The sequence below is a fragment of the Camelina sativa genome, chromosome 11 (assembly GCF_030686135.1).
Source record: "Camelina sativa cultivar CO46 ecotype springtype chromosome 11, ASM3068613v1".
Lineage (NCBI taxonomy): Eukaryota > Viridiplantae > Streptophyta > Magnoliopsida > Brassicales > Brassicaceae > Camelina > Camelina sativa.
In genome coordinates this window covers 38,549,396-38,569,442 of record NC_141890.1, presented here as the reverse complement: position 1 = coordinate 38,569,442, position 20,047 = coordinate 38,549,396, and the positions used below count along the sequence as shown (strand labels likewise).

The window sequence follows — 20,047 nt, the reverse complement described above, 5'->3', positions numbered from 1 at the left end:
CTCCAACTGTTTTCGCACATGAAGTACTTAAATCCTTCACATGTCAAAAGTTAAATCTTCCAAATGTCAAAATTTGGATTCTGAAATACTTAGTATCTAAAGCTAATTAAACCCTATTCTTATATCTTTATGAAATCTCTTATATATTAATATAGAACCATTCTCTTTAAAAAACTGACGTGTCATCGCCAGAGAGCTCGAGACACTATTTTTTAATTTGTCCTTAAGTTTTCATAATATTTACATTTACATACCATTATATTTTTTCAAAAAAGTTAATAACAACCAAAACTGAATTCTTATATTATATTTCTAACTTAATTGTATCCCTTCATTACATTTTCATAAAATCTTTAAAATGAAATTTAAGAACTCTTGGTTCACATTTTGTGATAATATAAAATTGATATTATGATAATTCATACGGGTTAAATCTTAATTATTATACAAAAAAATTAAATATTCAAAATAAAACTAAAAAATTACACAAACAAATTTTAGATTTCAAAGAATATTTTTATCGATAAGTATAATAGATTTTATAAATATAAATTATAATAAAATAATTTAATAAATGACAGTAAAATAATTAATTATTTTACTATGCACATAATGAAGGTTGTTACCTAGTAGATCATTAATGGAGAGAACCATTTCCGGAACTTTTTTATTCATAACATTTATGGTTTTGTCTTTTTTCTTTTCTGGCATGTTTTATAGGAAATTTTCAAAAATAATAAAAATACATTATATTTTAAAAATTAATCCAATGTTTTCAAAACTTTGAAAATATATTTTTTACGATGAGACAATAACATTTATATAAATTGGAAAAATATTTAACAATATTAACATGATTCTCTTTTTATCAAGATTCAATAATATGTTTGATTTCCTTTAATTTTGACATTTGTTCTTCTGACTATATTCTGACTATATTCTGAAAGTATTTATTTGTAAGTGTCTTTCTCAAAATTTTAACTACAAAAGTGAAGCCTTACTAACATAGAAAGACTTTCAAATGAAGCATCATTTGTTGGTGATTATTTTTCAACAACTTATAAAATAAAATTAAAAATTTGTTGTTTTGTTTGATATTTGAATCAATAAAATCAACTCGAGAACAAACGAGATGTGATGTAAAAAAATGAACAGTACCTAATACCTTCTAGTATTGGTAGATCATAAGTTTAATACAATAGTGGTGTTTTTTTGGTCATACATGAGTTTAAATCTTTAATGTGCTCTTTCTGCCCTCGAGTTGCTTGCTTATTTTAAATAGAGATTGATGTCATTTGCTTAAGTTGTTGGAGTAATTGCATCAGATCGTTGTGCTCTTTCGGCCAGCATAGCTAGTGCTTTAACCCTTATGGTCAACATCTCCATCGTGTCGTTGAATTATTGTTACTTTATAGCTTCAAAATCGAGAACTTTGAACTCTAGTACCAATGAGACAAAAAATATTTAAATGGAAGATAAACTCCAATCTAGAACTCACCAAGAGTTGAAGAATAGTAATCACAATCTAGCTAGAAATTAAAATAAAAGTTTTAATATATAATAAACCAGTATTTTTGTACAGTGTTTTGACAATTAAATCTGTTTTAGAACCTACTAGCATTAAATGCCATTAAATGTTTATATCCATATTCAAACAACTTTAGTTAACTTTCTCTATTATCCTTATAACCAAACACAATTAAAATATTTTAAATATTCATATATATAATGTTCTACAATTAATATAGATATTTATAAGATTTATTCCAGATTTAATTTTTTTATTCTCCTATCATCTTTGTTTAAATTTAATTTTTAACTATTGTAAAATCATATAATACATAAATTTAATAAAAATGTATCTTATTGTGATTTATTGTGATTTGAATTTTTTAAAACAGACATATATTAATAGAAAAAGTGTGTGTTCAACATACATATATAGTAAACTTACCGTATATAGGAAATTTTAAATTTTTAAGAATTTTAAAATATATAACTCATATATCTAAACTAAATAAAAAGTTTAAAATTATGAATATTTAAAAATATTAAAAAATAAATAAATAACACAGACGAGTTATATTGCATGACAAGTTATATATATGAGGAGACAATTTTGAATCAATAATGATAATAAATATATCATTAATTCAGTACTTCAATACGGGTTAAATATTTATTTTAATATTTTTAACAACACCAATGTATGTCAAACTTAATTAAGATTGTGTTAAACAAATATAGTTTCATGGTATATCACGAGTTTAATTCGTGTTTTTAGTTGAAATGTTTAATTTAACCGTATATGGTAAATTATAAATTTTTAAAAAGTTTAAACTAGTATAATTGATTTATCTAAACTTAATAAAAGTTTAAAAGTAAACATATTAAATTGTCAAAATAATACAAATGGGTTATATTGCAGGATGAGTTATATGACATGACAAAGGTTGAATTGCTAACACTAAAAAATAAAATATCATTAATATGATACTTCAATATATGTTAAATCTTCATTTTACTATTTCAACAATACTAATATAAAATATATCGAATCAAACTGATTTAATTAAGATTATATTATACAAAATTGTTGTGCGGTATACAACGGATTATATACTAAATCACTAGAATTAACAAAATAATACATTAGCAAAATTAGTATTAAAATAATACATAAACAAAACATTAAAATAAAAAATTTGCTCTGAGGTATACCACGGGTCATAATCTAGTATATATATATATATAGTATAAAAATTCGGTTGGTATTTATTGGTCTACATGATTTTGCTTACTAATATTCTTTGATGATAAAATATACTACATATGATTATCTTAATCAGTTAACTTATATGGAGAGTGAGAATTATTTAGTGGTATTTATATGTTATGGTTCAATAAATAAGTGTTGAAAATGTATATTGGTGATTTATAAAAATCTACATGATAAGTTTTGTGCATATTTGGACAATTTAACCTACAAAGGAAGACGTCCAAAATTGGCAAGTAATTTTTTTTTAATGAGTTTGGGAATTCGTTTGGTATTTCTAAAAATTGATTGATTTTTCTAATTATTCTTATCAGAGGATACGATAGACTGCTTTTTAATATGTTTACTTATATTGATTATGAGAATGGTTAGTAGTATTTATATCTTGTGGTTCAATAAATAAGTGTCGTAAATGTGTAGTGGGTAATTGCAAAAAATTTCAATATGATTTCTGTGGCATTTGGATATTTTACCTACAAAAAGGTCTTCCAAATTGGAAAGTAGTTTTCAAAGATGTGTATGGAATTTATTTGGTTATAATTTTCACAGAAGCTAAGATGACCTACCTTTTAATCTGTTTATTTATATTGATAGTGATAATAGTTTAGTGATATTTATATGTTGTGGTTTAATAATTAAGTGTTGAAAAGTGTAGTGGAGAATTACAAAAAAAATTGTAAAATAACTTTTATGCATATTTGGACAGTTTACCAACAAAAGAGGACCTCAAAAACTGGCAAGTAGTTTATTTTTTTAAATATGAGTATGAAAATTCCTTTGGTATTTATTAAACTTAATGATTTTGCTTATTATTCTTCTAGGATAACAAGATGGATCATATTTTAATCTGTTTACTTATACTGATAGTGAGAACGGTTTAGTGGTACTTAGAGCTTCTCCGAGAATGCTATTTTGAGGTTTTAAAATTTTTTAAGATTATATTTTGTACTTTTTGAAAATAAGAACTTGTGAAAGAGTAATTAAAATTTTGCTCCTCCAATGGTGAAGCTCTTATTGGGGTTTTTACTTTATAAAATTTTTGCTCCCCACAAGTCTACCATGGTCTCTCTGACCAAACTGATCACAAGAAACAATATAAAAGAGAGGTTGAGAGATCAAATATTGTTTCGCCGCTGATCAAATTCCGACCAAGGGACAAAATTATGGAAAAAAGGGACAAAATTCGCCGCTTGCTGAGCAATGCTGTCGTCCTTGGGGTTCTCCTCATGACGTTACTGAAGCTGATCAAATTCCGACTAGTTTTGCAGGTAATGTCTAAAATGCTCTATGAGTGCTTCCATAGCTGCAGGCTCGCCATATGTTAAGTAAGGATCGCCTGTTCTCTCTAATCTTGCAGCAATGGTTTAAGAGATCAAGAACTGCAACTATCTCTTCTTGGTTGGATTTGAAGTCATCTCGTAAACTCTGCAAAGTGCAAAATGATCAATATAAATTTAATCTGCGATCTTAACCAGCTTCGTTCAAATACATTAAATTTATCTTAAAAAGCCACTTTGGTAATATAACTATTCCTCTTCACGATGTATCTAAAAGTGCACTAAAACACTAAAGACAGACCAGTGTAAGTATACAGAGCAGTGACAGAGAGTGGGCGGATCCCAGTTTCGTTTATAGTTTTACGAAGCTTACCTTGATCATATCAAGTAAAATTTCCAGACCACCATATTCCCGAACTGCACCTGCTATTACAAACTCAATCTCTGGATCTTGTGATTCTTCTCTATCTTCTTCCAATTCCTTGATCATAGGCTCCGTAGCTTCACCATCTAGCCCCTGCCAATATTTGTCAGAGCTTTTAGTAAAAACACGAAATAACTAGTTGGTGATCGGAGGGAAATCTCTGTTAGGAGCTGCATTTGAAGCTAAAAGTGTGGAGTTGGTCAGTGAAGTAGTAGACTGATTTGATTTCTTCCAAACCAGCTCATAAACCATCTCCAATTTCAGTTTCTCCAAATTAACCTCAACTAAAACAGAAATACATAGATTAAATTAGAAAAAACTTTATCATATTCAAGAAGAGACTACTTATTGATTGAAGCAAAAAGCAGAGATACAAATAAGAAAACCAGAACAAGCCGTAGAGCTGTATGAAGACAAGACCGATGAAAACAAACAATATATGCCTAAACTCATCTTCAATCATGGCTAATTTCATTAACACTAAGTTCAATCATGCCTATGAACACATAAATAAACTGATTTCGAAGAACCCTAATCCCTAAACCTTAACTAAACACTAATTCATACAAACAGAAATAGAAACGTACCATGACAAAGACAATTGTATAATAATAGAGACTCACCGTTTTCCATGAATCGACTCGCCGATTAGCTGCACCACAGTCGACGTTGACACTCGGCCACGGTGGAGATGATGATAAAACTTCCGATCACCTCATATAACCATCCATCTCCTCCGATTGTCGTTCTGGTCGATCTAGCCTTGCAGAGATATTATCGGTAAAGAGAGAGAAGGAAGAGGAAAAATGAGTCGATATAATTTTTTTTTTTTTTTTAAGTATTAAAACAACATCGAACAAGAAGCTGACACGTATCAATAAGAGGTACTTCTTATTGATCCGAAATCAGAACTGCCTCTTATTATTATCTGTGTTTTTGATTTATTTTTGGCCCAAATTAAACATAAGAGGCCTCCTAAATCCCCCGTTGAAAAAGTTCTTATATGTTGTGGTACAATAAATAAGTGTTAAAGAAAATGTAGTGGAGATTTGCTAAAGTTTACTAGATATTTTTCGTACACATTTGGACATTTTACCTACAAAAGAGGACTTCTAAAATTGGCAAGTAATTTTTTTATATATCTGTATGAAAATTTATTTGGTATATAGCAGAGTGAACGATTTTGCTTATGATTCTTCTCAGAGACTAAGATGTTTAACTTTCGATTTTTTACTTATATTGATAGTAAAAATGATTTAGTGGTTTAAAAATGGTGTGGTTCAATAAGCAAGTGTCGAAAAAGTGTAGTGGAGATTTACAAAAATTTATAAGATAATTTTCGTACATGTTTGGACTTATAATCTACAAAAGGGGATTTCCCAAATTGGCAAGTAATTGTTTTTAGTAGATAAAAATATGACAATTTACTATGCTATTTTTATTTTTACGGGACTGAATGATTTTATTTATTATTCTTCTAGTTTCTCATATTGTACTTGAACTTATAGGTTTTGTTTCATTTTCCTTCTTTCTGTCTTGATGTCAATTGTGATTTGTATTAAGCATTTTTTTCGAAAGACTTGGTATACAAGAGGCTTCAACTAAACATCTTTTTTTTTTTTTTTTGGCAAACTAAAACTAAACATCTGTTCATTTCTCAAAATACTCGACGATTTAGAGATATCAAAACCATTCAAATGCTCAACTTTTTAAAAATCCACGCATCTGTATACGTCTCAATCAAATTCATCTCATACTTAGCTAAGCCTATTTCTTGATTCTTGAAAAGCTAACATTGTCGTTAATCGATTCTTACTTCTCATTTGATTATGCTCTTTGATGTTCAATTGAGATAAGGAACCACTTTTTGTTAACTGCATATGTATGTGTTTATATGTCATATAGAAAATTTCAATGGGTAATTTACCTAATTTAAATGCTTGTAAAATAAATAAAAATAATAAAAATGAAAGTACAAAAATCTTAAAAACACTTTACACTAGCATGAGTGACTGTCTAGTGTACAAATTTCCAAACGAAAAGTTTTCAACTTTTACTTGTCAAATTAATTAAAAAAATATAGGTGAGAGTGGACACCGACCTTCGTGTCAGTGTTACAGATTCAACAAATATCTTTTTTTGTGTAGACGTTTCTTTCTTATTTGCCAGATATTATTTTTGGTCTTCTCTTTTCTTTACACCTAAAAAAATAAAAAAAATATCTCCTCTTTTAGGCAAGATATTTTGTTCCTTCACTCATTCATGTGCCTGTTAAAATAGACAAATAAATAAAAGACAAGATATTTTGGTTTTTGCAAAGGTCAAAGCAAAGGCTACGTTGTGTGATTGGGCTTAAAGCATATAAAAATAGACACTTTTGAGAATCAAGAACCGATAAAATAATCCACTTGTGCATCTCACATCGCGAGTACAAAACTCGTAAAGCGAGTGGCGTTAATATTCCTAAAAATATCAGTGGGGATCCTCAGCATTTTGCACTTTTTATACTTTTCACCCAAATGTTTCTAGAATTATCAGCTTATGTCACATGCCTCTTTCCTTGCTTACATCCCTTTGCAGACACGACCCACCCATTGTCTATCCATCTATACTCATTTCTTCTTTTTTACCCTTCTTCTTCACACGCAGCTGAAGAAGAAGTTGTGGAATCATTGCCTTCTCTTCTCAAAGTTTCTTCCTTTTCAGAATCTTTGTTTTGTTTCTGCTTCAGAAGATCTGTCTCTCCTACGTGAGTCTTGATTGTTTTTTTTTAAACCCTTATTTGAGTGAGGCTTGCTTTGATTCTCTATTCTTTTTGGCTGATCTTGAAATGGATCTTCTTTCACTTCTCTGATTGGTAACAAGAAATCTATAATTTTCTGAGTTCCCTGCTCTGATTCGTACTTGTTGATCTGAAATTTTGAAGTCTTTTCTGTGATTTTAATTGGTTCCTCTGATCTCTTGTTTGATTGGTTTTGATTTCTAGCAATGTCTACATAGAAATTTACAATCTTTTATATATAGATGTTCAAAAGATTGGATCTTTATCTACTTCTGGACTTGCTTTTTTTTATACCAAGTTCCCATCTATTGTTAGTTATATAATGTATTGTGGCAAGATTATGATATAAAAGGGACTAACCAAAAGGGTTTGATTCTTGGTTATAGTGAAAGGAGCTTGCTTTCTTCAGTTCAGTGTGACGGTTGAGCCAAAAAAACATTGAGATTGGTTCAGTTTTAAAGATGGGTTATATGTGTGATTACTGTGGTGAGCAAAGATCAATGGTGTATTGTCGGTCTGATGCAGCGTGTTTGTGCCTTTCCTGTGACCGTAATGTTCATTCTGCTAACGCGTTATCGAAACGTCATTCGCGGACTTTGATATGTGAGAGGTGTAATGCACAGCCAGCATCTGTTCGGTGTAGCGATGAGAGGGTTTCTTTATGTCAAAACTGTGATTGGGTAGGCCATGATGGAACAAGTTCTACTACTACTACTTCACATCATAAAAGGCAAACCATCAATTGTTATTCTGGTTGCCCTTCGAGTGCCGAACTTTCCTCCATATGGTCTTTCTGTTTGGATTTGAATATGTCTTCTACTGGAGAATCTGCATGTGAACAAGGAATGGGTTTGATGACTATAGATGAAGGCCCTGGAGACAAATCAGGTGTCCAAAATGTCAATGTAGATCAGTCTGGAACCAGTTCGGCTGCACAAGGTATGGATCGCTCTAGTGTTCCAGAAAATACTTCATTGGCTAAGGTACTTTAACGTGATTATCTTTATATTGTGGTAGAAATTTGAACGCAACTGGCGTCTACATGTTTTCTTATTATTGTACTGGTTGTAGGAGCTTGGAGTATGTGAAGATGACTTCAATGGGAATCTTATTATGGATGAAGTCGACATGGCTCTTGAGAACTATGAAGAACTCTTTGGTGCAGCCTTCAACTCATCAAGATATCTCTTTGAACACGGTGGAATCGGAAGTCTTTTTGACAAAGATGAAGCTCCTGAGGTTCTTTCAGTCTTCTTCTATCAGAGACTAATATCGCTAAAGTTAAGGATGATTTTTTTTTCCTGTGATCCTTATGCTCTCCTGTGTTTTTCTTATTAAGGGCTCAATCGAAGGAAACGCAATGCAGCAGCCAGCCATAAGTAATAATGCATCTGCAGATGATTCGTTCATGACTTGTAGAACCGAGCCAATAATTTGCTATTCATCAAAGCCAGCTCATTCGAATATCTCCTTCTCTGGTGTCACTGGAGAAAGTAATGCAGGAGATTTCCAAGATTGTGGGGCATCATCAATGAAGCAGCTTTCAAACGAGCCACAACCATGGTGCCCTCCAACATCACAGGACATAATTGCTTCCTCACATGCAACAACACGTAACAATGCTGTTATGCGTTACAAGGAAAAAAAGAAGGCTCGCAAGTAAGTATAAAACCACATGGAAAAGGAATGTAATCATCATTCATCAGTGAAGGTTATGATTGTTAATGCTGTACATATGTTATATTAATAGGTTTGACAAGCGAGTGAGGTACGTCTCTCGGAAAGAAAGGGCTGATGTGAGACGGCGTGTGAAGGGACGGTTTGTCAAGTCGGGTGAAGCTTATGATTACGACCCGATGAGTCCAGCAAGAAGCTATTGAAGATACCAAAAAAAAAACGAAACAATGAAGAATCACAGAGCGGAGATATCAGCCAAACAGATGTAACTATAATTGGCTGTTATAGAATGAAGCATTTACAGCGGGAGATCTGGTCTAAAGGCCATTATTGGTTGTTTAGGAATACGAGCTTTCAGCCGAGAAAAAGCTTCATTCTTTGCTTCTGCCTCTTTTTGCATAAGTTTGTTATCTTGTGTCATATGGCTACTTCAGCATGACCTGACAGTGAAACTCTTCTACAGATTGAGGTTCATGATCCTTAAATTTTGTTCTGTTGTAATTTGTGTAGCCAAGACAAAACATCGAATGTATATTTTTTAATGTCGTTAAGTATGAATTATGTAGAAGATTATATAGTATCATTGAGGCCCATGTTCTCTATATTTACGGTATAGGTTGATGATACTAAGAAAGTAACAAGTGTATTTTTTTAAAGCTTAAAAACAAGAATCAACCTTTTGATAATTTGATATTACATTATCTTGCTTTTAGGTTCCACTATTGCACTATCAAAAATACTGAATTCATTCATATTGATCAGACAAAAGATGCATGATACAAAAACAAAATTAATGTTTGCTCGTACTGTAACTACTAGTTTAAGATCTTCAGTCTTCATAACTTTCATCTCCTGACAAACCGGCAAAATCATCTCCCTCGCTTGTTTCCTGCAGACAATTCAATTTCAAGTTTCAGATCAGAGTATATATCAGCATGCAAGCCAGGTGGTTCCAGTTTTGTGGATAAAAGAATGGAACGATACCTGTTTCTTGTCCCAGTCCTTCAGCTTTGGATTAGCTAACATGTAATTGTCACGTAGAGGAGCCCAAGCAGGAGCGTCATCATCATTTGACGGTGTTTGACCCTGCACCATCCAACCAAGGTTACTTTTGATTCGTAACTAACAGCTATCATTCATGAAGGTGATTCGTTCAGTAATTTTCACTTATGAGCCAGATGAAAACAGAATACTAACTTGCTATTATACATTCATCCAAATGTGAAAGCTTTATAAACACTAAAAGTTGCCACTAGTAAATTAACCAAGAATACTTCTAATTTATAAATAACAGCCCTCATAATGAAATGACAGTACTAACTAGCTAATACATTCATCCAAAAGTGAAGAGGACTAAACACTCAAGAGAAAATCATAGGGGGGAGAGAGTAAGAGATATGGAGACTGCCAAACCTTAGTGTCGGTTTTTGTTTTCCCTAACTCAGAGAAGAATGCTTCTTTTCTTCGCTTCTTCAACACTGATGGATGTTCCAAATATAACAAAAAAAAAAACAGATTTAGAAGACAAGAACAAGACAGTGGATACAAAAAAATTATTCATGCCAAAATCTAAGCCTACCTTTAGCGTCTTTTGACCTTGAAGGATTCAAACCCTTCTGAGCATGTTGAGCCTTGTTTACCTATTTGAAAAACATGAAGTTTCAAATCAGAGGAATCACTCCCGGAGAATACTTAGTAACCCAAAGAAAGACATAGAAACAAACTTACAGCATTGAAAAGTTTGACCACTGTGATTCCAGGAGTTCATGGAGAGGAAAACTTGAATCAGTATCAAAAGCCAAACACCAAAAAAGTAATTAAAAAGAGAGAGTTAACTGAAGCAACAATACCTCCTTTAGTGGCAACACCAATAAGAATCTTCTCATGGGAATCCAAATAGCTACCAGGTTTAACATGTCCTTTCTCAGCAATCTTCAAAAAAAAGAAAAGCAATTGTTATCATCATCAAAAGCAGGACACACACAAGAACACAGTAAATACAAAAAAAAAACAAAACTCATACCACATATTTAGCCTTTCTAGCTTGACCTTTAGCTTTCTTTTCAGCATCTTCTTCAGCTAGCTTCTCTGCTATAAGATGCTTATGTGCTGATAAAACCGGACCCTGTTTACACACAACAACAACACACTATTCAACACTTTTCCCCCAAAATCAAACTTTATGTTTCCAAAGAATCTAGTTCATAAAAATCTCACCAAAGTATCATCATCTCCTTTAGTCTTCTTCATAATAGCTTTAAAAGCGACTTTAAAAGCATTACAACCATCAGTAGCAAACTTTGTAACTCCAGATTCAATCTCTCCATGATCTTCACCATCCGAATGCTCATCTTTATCCGAACCATCATCTTCTTCAATCACATCGTAATTTGGTCCCATGTTCGCATCAGTGAAGATCTGCTCACGAATTGTTACTTCTGGCTGCTTCTCTTCTTCGTCTTCGTCTTCTTCATCGGAATTGTAGTCTCGTGCTCTCTTCTGAAAAATCTTTTGATTCTTCATTGTAACTTTAAACCTATCGGAAGAAGAAGGTTTCGATTTTAACCTTTTGTTCCTCGCCGCTTTAGTACTTTTCTTTACGCCGACTCTTCTCTTTCTAGAAACTCTCTCTGCCATTTCTGTATGAGCTCCTTCTCCGGTAGACATGGTTCCGTCGATAAATTTGGGTTTTCACGGCGGCGAGAGTTTTTGAGAGAGAAGAGACGAAGAAGAGAGAGATAGGGTTTTGTAAATAAACCTTTGCTTTAACCAAAAAAAAATGTTCTCGGATTTTGATTTCCGGTTAAGTTCGGGTTTATTAAATGGATTCGGGTTTGAACTTGACAGTTGCGGTTTGGGTTCATGATCTTTCAAGTGCCTTTTTTATCTTTAGAGGCTCAAGGAGAGGCTAGTTTACTTATATATATATATCTTTTATCTCCACCTATTGGAGATCCCATTTTTGTACCAAACTAGCATATTGCACTGGGCTCTATGCATTAAGGAGCAGCACTCGTCGAGGCATTTGTACAAACAGATATAATCCATGCATGTAATCAAAAAAATAAAAAACTATCTAAGTAAAAGAATATAGAAAACAAACTATATATGAAAGAACTCTTTTTACCATTTCTATGATGTAATCGGAGCTTATCCAAAAAAAAAATCAATTTACATAGTCCTTTGTCGCTTTGGTTGCAATTACATTAAGTAAAATCTCCATTCTAACTCACTTTTTAAAAATGTATTCTCATTTGACACACTTTCTACTATTTGGAGACTTTTTCTATACTATTTTACCCTTTCACTATAATTCTATTTACAACAATACCATCACACTATAAATCTTTCTTTGATTATCAAATCTCAAATTAATGTCCACGAAACAACAACCACATGGTTTCATAAATCTTCTGTCCAAAAAATTTTAAGGTTGAAACTTTCCTACTTTAGTTTTAGTTAAATTCGTACTAATTCATCGTCCATTATATTATTAATATCGTCCATTCATTATTATTTTTTAGACATTTTGGTCATATATATTCATGTGTCACAGTTTTGGGGATATGCTTGGATGTTCAATAAAATATTATAAAAAAAATTGAAACAAAAATATTTTGATGTAAACAATAATAAAATGAAGTTTGTTTGTTCAATTTATGATATGGTTTCTACTTAAAAAATATATTTACTTTTAGCTAAGTTTTGTTAATTTATGTCAAATTAAGTTTAGGGTTTAAGGTTCAGGGCTTAGAGTTTAATGTTTAAGGTTAGAGGTTTAGAGTTTAAGATTTGCGTTATGGTTTAGAGTTTAGGGTTTAGAGATTAGGGTTTAGGGTTTACAGTTAGATTTTATGGTTAATGGTTTAGACTTGAATGTTTAGGTTTTAGAGATTAAGGTTTAGGGTTTAGGATTGTGTTTATGAATTTAGTGTTCAGGGTTTATGAGCAACAATAAGAAGATGAGTATGGATATGTTAACATACACAGACCATTACTCTCATAAGATTTAATGCATATATCCATTTAAATCTGATTTGATGTAATATTTTTTTCCGATGGTGCAAAGGAGAGAACAATACTTAATTTGGAGGTTAATGTTATGGAGGAAACATTGAAGAGAAGAAAGACAACACATGGGAAGTGGTTGTTGATGCCACAAAGAAACTGACCATGTGGTCATTGTCTCGTGAACATCAACTTTCAGATTTTTTTCATATACAATCTGCTTCATACAAATTAATGAACACCAATTTTGCAAAGAATGTTGTCCACATAAACATTACATAATAGACACCATTAGAAGATTAGTGATTCAAAGATGGGTCAATTGAAAAATCCAAATATTCTTATTGGAAACGACGCATTAATAATGTTTTCTTTTGTTAATTAAGTATTCTTATGTTTAATATGATCATCCTCAAATAAATATCCACATAATAAGACACTTTGAACATCCACATAATAACGAACAAATATTCAACTATAAATCAATAATATGTAATATAATTGAAACGACCCGACCCATTTTTTCTTTTTTAAATATTAATTAACTAGTGGTCTCATACCTACTAGTCACCTAACCACAATCACACAACAGCGGATAACATAAACGATATCATTAAACCAAGAATTAACCAACAACCAAATATCCAGTATTAATTCCATAACAATTAAACCAATAAACAAATCTAACATAAATCAAGGAACCAGAAATCCTAGACAACATTCTAAGGACTCAACTCTGGCAACCTAACAGAAGATAAACAACAACCAATCGATCCACTAGAACATCCTCCTCTTCATTGCCTTGATTCCACGATCACACTTTGCCTTTACCTGCACCATAAACACAAATTGAGATGCATGAGTATTTTATAAACACTCAGTGAGGCAATCCTCCTATCTACTGAGCTATACACACAAGCAACTAAGATTCTAATGTCAAACAATCAACAAACAAACACACAAACCAGAGAAAACAAGTACCATCTACTCGCTGAAAGGGAGGTGTCGACCGACACCCGTCGACCGACACCCGTCGACACTACCCCATAGTGTCGATCGATACTGCTCCATGGGGGTCTGAATTGTGTTGACCAGTAGGTTCAGGGTGGTTTGGGCCGGTGGTGTCCTGGTTGCGGTAGACCGGATGTTTAGGTGGTGTGAACCATTGCAGCCATGGTTAGAGGAGTTTTGCGGATGAGTGGCGATGTTCTCAGATTCGAGGACGAATCTTTTGTTAGAGGGGAAGAATTGTAACATCCTGAACCCAATTTAGGGTAGGTATCGATCGACACCAAGATGGGTGTCGGTCGACACCACTAAATTGGTGGTTGTTCGGTTTGTTTTGAAATTGCTCGGTTTATCTTGGTTTGGGTTTAGAAACCCTAAATCTTGATTTAAAAGGCATGTGCAGCCTATTTTCTTGGGAGGGGTGTTTGTCGCTTCTAAGAGAGAAAGAGAAGGAGAGAGGGAGATTATGAGTTTGATCCTAAGAGCAAAGGGAGCCTTGAGGAGGGTTAGAAGAAGGAGAAGGGAGATCCATCATCGATATGTGTGTGGGGAAGGATTTGATTACTTGGTGGTGGATTAGGAGAGTCAAGGAGGCTTTCTTATGGTTGTTATCCAGGTAAGTCTTGTTGTTTGATGTTTAATCGATTAGGAAATAGATGGTTGTGAAAGATTAGGGTTTTGCAGCAAGAAGGAGCTTGAAGGGAGGCTCGGATCGTGATTTCTGGATTGGTGTCGTTCAACACTATTGTGGTGTCGGTCGACACCAACACCTGCATATGGACTGCGTGGACTGGTCCGAGATGGCTACTTCGGAATAACGTTTTGGAGGATGAAATGGAGTCTGATTCAGCTGAAATTCGGTGGGGAGTTTCGTGGTGCTCTAAGCTTTGTATCCAAGGGTGGGTTTATGAAATGAACAGTTGGTTTGTGTTTTAATTAGTTTTTGTTTTAATCAAGTCTTTGTATTGTGGTCTGGCATATATAGTTTTGTGGTAAGGTTGGGATCTCGAGCGACACCAAAATGGTGTCGGTCGACACCAGCATGTTGTTGTGTGTTTGGGTCCTAGGAGGACAGATGGAGTTAGGTTTGGATGAAAAGAGATCGACGGAAGTGATGTCGTGGGTGTCGGTGTCAACCGACACTAGGAGAATGTCGATCGACACTATGTGTCTTGGTTCGCAAGTAGTGTGATGGGTGACATTCGACACCAGGTGGAGGTGTCGTTCGACACTTGAGGAGTTGTTAGTGAATCAGAGTATTCATGGGGAAGTGTTGTCCGTGGCTGGATGGAATCAAATATTCTATCCCACCTCTCTTGTTACTCGGTCGCTAAGGGTGGTTGGTTGTGCGACTCATTAACTAGATGAGGTGGGGTTTTGTGTATTTGTGGGAGTTTTTGTAAGGAGCGATTTCTACGCCGGTTGTCTCGTCAAAATTATGGAGATCCGGTTAGATTGTTTCTCGTGGATCCTATGTGAGGATTGAGAATCCGGATGCGATCGTTTCACTAATAGTCTACACAAACATATTGAACCATTAACGAATATAACATCTCTAACAAAAAAAAAAAAAATATATATATATATATATATATATATATATATATATATATATATATATATATATACCCGTGATTTGGGTTATAACTTAGAGGTGTCAATTGGGCCTAAGGCCCGCGGTCATAGCCCGTTAAGTATCATAGCGGATCGGGCTTTGGCCTTTAGTTTCATGCCCAAAAATTGGTGGGTCTTGCGGACTCGACCTATTTGGTTTGCGGGTCAAACGGATTTTGTCCACTCACGACCGCGGGGGATGTAGATGGTCCGAAATTTCTTTTGTCTCTTTCCACCAGGTTTCAGTTCTACTCGATTTCTCAATGAATCTGAAGTTATCGTGAGTAAAAGTCTATGCGAACTTGTCAAGGAATGACGCAAATTGCTATTGGAAGTGAAGACCGGTCACCGGCGCTAGCTGAAGAAATGCCGACATGTATGTGACTATGTGAGATAAGTTTTTTTTTGTCTTTGTCTCTCTCTCTGTTTCTCTTAATTGCAGAGGAGCTCCATGATGCTTCCCATAAGTGGTTTGTCAACAATTGGTTGCTTGTTGTTTTATGTAAATTTTTCTTTCTGCAGGGGAACAGTTTTGGAACCTCCTTGTCCAAGGAACGTTGATGGGATTAGTATTGATCTGAGCCTAACTGGAATTTCCATAGCTTAGTATCTGAGTTCGAGTCTATTGAAAAAAAGCTCAATGCCTTTTCAAAGTTTCCCCAGCCAATTACTAACACAACCTTGCAGTTTATATCTATCTCTTTATGATACTGTTGCAGATCTTTGATGAAACCAAACTGATATTGGTAATTACAAAGGATTTAGATTAGGATTAGGCCTTGTGTTCATGATTTTTAAGTCTATTGCTTCTCTATATCAGGTGGAGATCTACATGATGGAAGGGAAGTCATTCTCTAGGTAAGTTCATCTTTATATTATATAGTCTAACACTTATAGTTGTACAATCTTATGGGAAAGACAGTTTATTATACGAACTGGTCATTATAGTCTTAAGTTCATACTTGAGCAACGCTTATCAACAACACCACAAATTCACTGGATTAGTAAGTTGTTGGGGTTTGACTTTACAGTTGAATTTCATTCAAGCAAATCAAATGAGGTTGCAGATGCATTGTCACGACGGAGTGAGAATGAAGTTGAGAGAAAATGTGTGGTTTATATGATACTAGGGTCTGGCTCAAGAATTCTTGAATGATTAAAAGCTGAAGTTGCATTCCAGCCTCACCTCGCCAAAATTCGCGATAAGATAATATGAGGAGAGCTTCCTCGTGAATGGGAGGCTAGAGAAGGGCTGATAATTTTAAGGGCAGAATTTACATCTCGAACGACTCAACTTTGGTCGCGAAGTGGTATCAGGATTTCAAAACTTTGGTCATGAGGGGGTTCAAAAAACCATTGATCGAATTATTACTGGAAAGGGTGGAAGAAGACTGTTTAAGAATTTGTGAGGGAGTGTCAAATTTGCCATCAAAACAAGTGGGAAACATTCCAACCTGCTGGATTGCTACAACCACTTCAAGTTCCTATGCAAGTTTGGCCGGATATTACTATGGATTTCTTGGAAGCTTTGCCTAAAGTTTTTGGGAAAACAGTGATCTTAGTAGTGGACTAATAGTGGTTGATCATTTCTCAAAATATGCTCATTTCATTGCTCTTAATCATTCGTATACTACTACTACCTCCGTAGCACAAATATTTTTTTGTGACATTATGCGCTTACATGGTATTCTCGATACCATAGTGACTAATTGTGATAAGTATCTCGAAGCCTATTTTGGCGAGAATTGTGGAGAATGATGGGGACAAAATTGTGTTTCACTACAACATATCGACCTCAATCTGATGGGCAGACGCAAATTGTTAATCGGACCTTGGAAATGTATCTTCATTGTTTAAGAGGTGATGCTCCGCGTAACTGGCATTTCGAGTAGTATATGGGAGGGAGCCTTGGGAGGTGTTAGGCGAGTGGAAGCAGTTGATGTCGCGTTGGAACAGCAAGATGAATTCCTAGCATTAGCAAGAGAAAGACTTCTCGAAACTCAGCATTGGATGAAGCTCACGTATGATAACCATCATCGGTTTGTAAAGTTTCAGGTGGGAGATTGGATGTTGCTCAAATTACAACCATATCGACAGTTAACGAACTCTAAGAAGGCTTACACGAAACTATCCCCAAAATATTATGGTCCATTTGAAATTGCGGTTTATATAGGAACAGTTTCGTACCGTTTACACCTTCCGGAGGGATCGAAAGTTCATGATGTGTTCCAATTTTCTCTTCTGAAGGATCATAAAGGGGAATGACCCGACGTCGTCACTTATTTACCTCTGGTTTTGCAGGGAAGGCTGGCTCCAACCAAGCCACAAGGCACGTAAGAGAGGCAATATTAGGCAAGTGCTGGTCAAACTCAAATGGATTAAAGATGCAAAAGATGAGGTAATGTGGGAGGATGTGTCCAAACTCATCGAAGCGTATCCAGAAGTGGAGCTTGTAGTGGAGGATGAGAGTAATGATACACATTATGGAATTAAGTATCATAGAAGGAACAAGAAGACTTGAGAAGCTTCTTATGTCGACTTACTGCTGTTTCTTTTTTAGATTCAATTATGATTTTGGCAATTTTACTTAATTAGTAGTCAAGAGTCGGTTGTAAAAGTTTTTATAAAAATGGGACTCAAACATGAATAAAGACATCTTCCAGCATTAACCTAATTCTCTAGCAAGAGGCTTGGGTTAAAGGAAGCTTAAGCTTTTATGTTCTCTATTTCCTAAGCAAATTTAAGCAACTTACGGCAGCTCAGATTACTAGGTCCGCGGCAAAGGTTCAGACTCATAACAAATAACAATGAATCTTACAATGGTTCAACATTTCCTATGAGTGAAGTGCTTTTAAACTTCTGAATACTAATCTTGGATGAGTGTAATAATAATCCAACTTTTGTTTGTTGGATGAGTATGACTCTTGACTTTGGTGTTTTATTAAGAAAGCCGAAACAATGTGAAAATGCCTCGAACAAAAAGAAAGGGATCATGAAGTGCTTTTTGTGTTTCAAGTGGTAAGATGAAGAATGTGCAAGTTATCCAACTAGCATTCGACATTGACGGCCATGGCCCATGGTGGTTCTTGAGCCTTGTGAGTTAATTTCGTATCATATCCACTGTGCATGTGTGCTCTAGCTTTGCTTGGCAAATTTGGAAATGGTCAGATGCATCAACTTTGGCAGCATAAACACGCCAATGACAGGTTTTGCCGTTTTGACAATACATTTCAACACCATAAACTTAGGGGTTGAACGACGGGTGTGAAAATGGAAATTTCTATTGATTGCGTGGATTGCAGTTTTTATCTTAATTAATTACTATATAAAATTAATTTATATGTGATTATTATCATAATACCATATGTACATATGTATATTAATCAGTACAATTGAAATATTGTTTAATTTACTACCTATCTTTTTTTTTCCAGCTTTTTCTGTTGATTACAAGTGTAATTTCGTGTTTATATGTTTCGTGGAATACTGTTTTGAGTAGACTTTAGTGCTTATATTAAATTTTGATAAAACTTTTGGCTGGCTCTAGAGAAGTCAATTATATCGGCTTGGTTTCTTTGGTTTTCCGTATCATTTCAGTATTGGTTTATTTGGATTTGTTTTTCACTTTTTTATTTCTTATATATAAAAAATTCCTAAATTTCTGCAAATTTTTCAAAATTCTAAAATTCGGGAAATATCATCCCAAAATAAACCTAATCTGAAACCCATTCCAAAATTAATTTTATTGTTTATATTTGGATGAATTTAACTACCCAAATTTTCGGAATCCATGATGTTTTCCAAAACTTTAATCCCTTATTCACTTAAGATAGTCTAAATAATTTTTCTTTTCAAATGGACACACCAACCTCCAACCCATCATATATATATATTAAATAAGTCAAATGAACAGACAACCGATATATTTTTCCAAAAACTCATACTTTAGAATATATATTTTTTATTGTAGCTAACATTAAAAAATGATTTTTTTTTGGGCTTTACACATTCAATTTTCCACAGCACCAAAATAGTTTTTTGGATTTTTCTCTCTCTTATTTTAATCCTCACATGTTCTCTCTTTTGAGTTTATAATTAATTTGTTTATTTTTATCTAATAGTGATTATCATCATATTACCAAATATACATGTGTACATTAATCACACAATATATTTACCAATTATGCTTTCGAATTACTAACTATTTTTCTACATTTTCTGTTGATTACAGACATAATTGATTATAGATTTTTGACTGTAGATTTTAAGATGTATATATTTTTTTTTTTGTGATTGTAGATTTATTGTTTTAGTATTTTGGCGGTAGAAATTAAAAATTTGGAAAACTTAAAATTATGTGTGTTAGAAAAAAATGCTTTATATAGCCAAAAATATGAATTAAGGAAATATTTTGGCTATAAATAATTAAAAAAGGTCAACATTTCTAGAGGTTGATTTGATTCATTTCAAAATTTTAAGAT

General features: G+C 33.6%; 2 protein-coding genes and 3 long non-coding RNA genes across 10 annotated transcripts; 3 read left to right on the top strand and 2 right to left on the bottom strand.

Annotated features, from left to right (window-relative positions):
* Positions 1–3,753: 3,753 nt before the first annotated feature.
* On the bottom strand, positions 3,754–5,453 carry LOC104725311 (uncharacterized). Of its 3 annotated transcripts, none has more exons than XR_757877.3 (3): positions 5,101–5,453; positions 4,427–4,761; positions 3,754–4,201 (listed from the first exon to the last, which is right to left on the bottom strand). It is a non-coding gene; the product is annotated as an uncharacterized LOC104725311 (long non-coding RNA). The 3 variants fall into 3 exon arrangements; XR_002033949.2 differs by having other exon boundaries at positions 4,427–4,570; positions 5,101–5,442; XR_015573199.1 differs by having other exon boundaries at positions 4,427–4,756; positions 5,101–5,285.
* Positions 5,454–6,873: 1,420 nt separating this feature from the next.
* Positions 6,874–9,538, top strand: LOC104725310 (zinc finger protein CONSTANS-LIKE 10). 3 transcript variants are annotated; one of them, XM_010443943.3, is made up of 5 exons: positions 6,874–7,226; positions 7,646–8,242; positions 8,331–8,498; positions 8,599–8,918; positions 9,010–9,538. In XM_010443943.3, the coding sequence occupies exons 2-5, from the start codon at positions 7,721–7,723 to the stop codon at positions 9,137–9,139; spliced, it is 1,140 nt and encodes a 379-aa protein (XP_010442245.1). In that variant the 5' UTR covers positions 6,874–7,226; positions 7,646–7,720; the 3' UTR covers positions 9,140–9,538. The 3 variants fall into 3 exon arrangements, with proteins under 3 accessions (XP_010442245.1, XP_010442246.1, XP_087330289.1); XM_010443944.3 differs by having other exon boundaries at positions 7,040–7,334; XM_087474163.1 differs by lacking the exon at positions 6,874–7,226 and having other exon boundaries at positions 8,059–8,198.
* LOC104725309 (uncharacterized) lies at positions 9,534–11,831 on the bottom strand. The gene is made up of 8 exons (XM_010443942.3): positions 11,154–11,831; positions 10,960–11,061; positions 10,787–10,868; positions 10,665–10,684; positions 10,516–10,576; positions 10,350–10,414; positions 9,921–10,022; positions 9,534–9,825 (listed from the first exon to the last, which is right to left on the bottom strand). Exons 1-8 carry the CDS (start codon positions 11,601–11,603, stop codon positions 9,766–9,768), a joined length of 942 nt encoding a protein of 313 aa, XP_010442244.2. The 5' UTR covers positions 11,604–11,831; the 3' UTR covers positions 9,534–9,765.
* A 3,890-nt stretch (positions 11,832–15,721) lies between these two features.
* LOC147935136 (uncharacterized) lies at positions 15,722–16,251 on the top strand. Of its 2 annotated transcripts, none has more exons than XR_015572442.1 (2): positions 15,722–15,942; positions 16,089–16,251. It is a non-coding gene; the product is annotated as an uncharacterized LOC147935136 (long non-coding RNA). The 2 variants fall into 2 exon arrangements; XR_015572441.1 differs by having other exon boundaries at positions 15,841–15,954.
* Positions 16,252–16,270: 19 nt separating this feature from the next.
* LOC104725308 (uncharacterized) lies at positions 16,271–18,283 on the top strand. Its single transcript, XR_015572440.1, has 3 exons — positions 16,271–16,312; positions 16,387–16,424; positions 16,598–18,283. It is a non-coding gene; the product is annotated as an uncharacterized LOC104725308 (long non-coding RNA).
* Positions 18,284–20,047: the final 1,764 nt, after the last annotated feature.

Bases quoted from the DNA above. Each gene is read 5' to 3' on its own strand.
- LOC104725309 (XM_010443942.3), bottom strand. From the start codon at position 11,603: ATGTCTACCGGAGAAGGAGCTCATACAGAAATGGCAGAGAGAGTTTCT. The intron at 10,869-10,959 runs GTATGAGTTTTG...TTTTTTTTGAAG, and splicing joins CTAGAAAGGCTAAATATGTG to ATTGCTGAGAAAGGACATGT. The intron at 10,023-10,349 runs GTTTGGCAGTCT...TGGATGGTGCAG, and splicing joins AAACAAAAACCGACACTAAG to GGTCAAACACCGTCAAATGA.
- LOC104725310 (XM_010443943.3), top strand. From the start codon at position 7,721: ATGGGTTATATGTGTGATTACTGTGGTGAGCAAAGATCAATGGTGTAT. The intron at 8,243-8,330 runs GTACTTTAACGT...TACTGGTTGTAG, and splicing joins AAAATACTTCATTGGCTAAG to GAGCTTGGAGTATGTGAAGA. The intron at 8,499-8,598 runs GTTCTTTCAGTC...TTTCTTATTAAG, and splicing joins ACAAAGATGAAGCTCCTGAG to GGCTCAATCGAAGGAAACGC.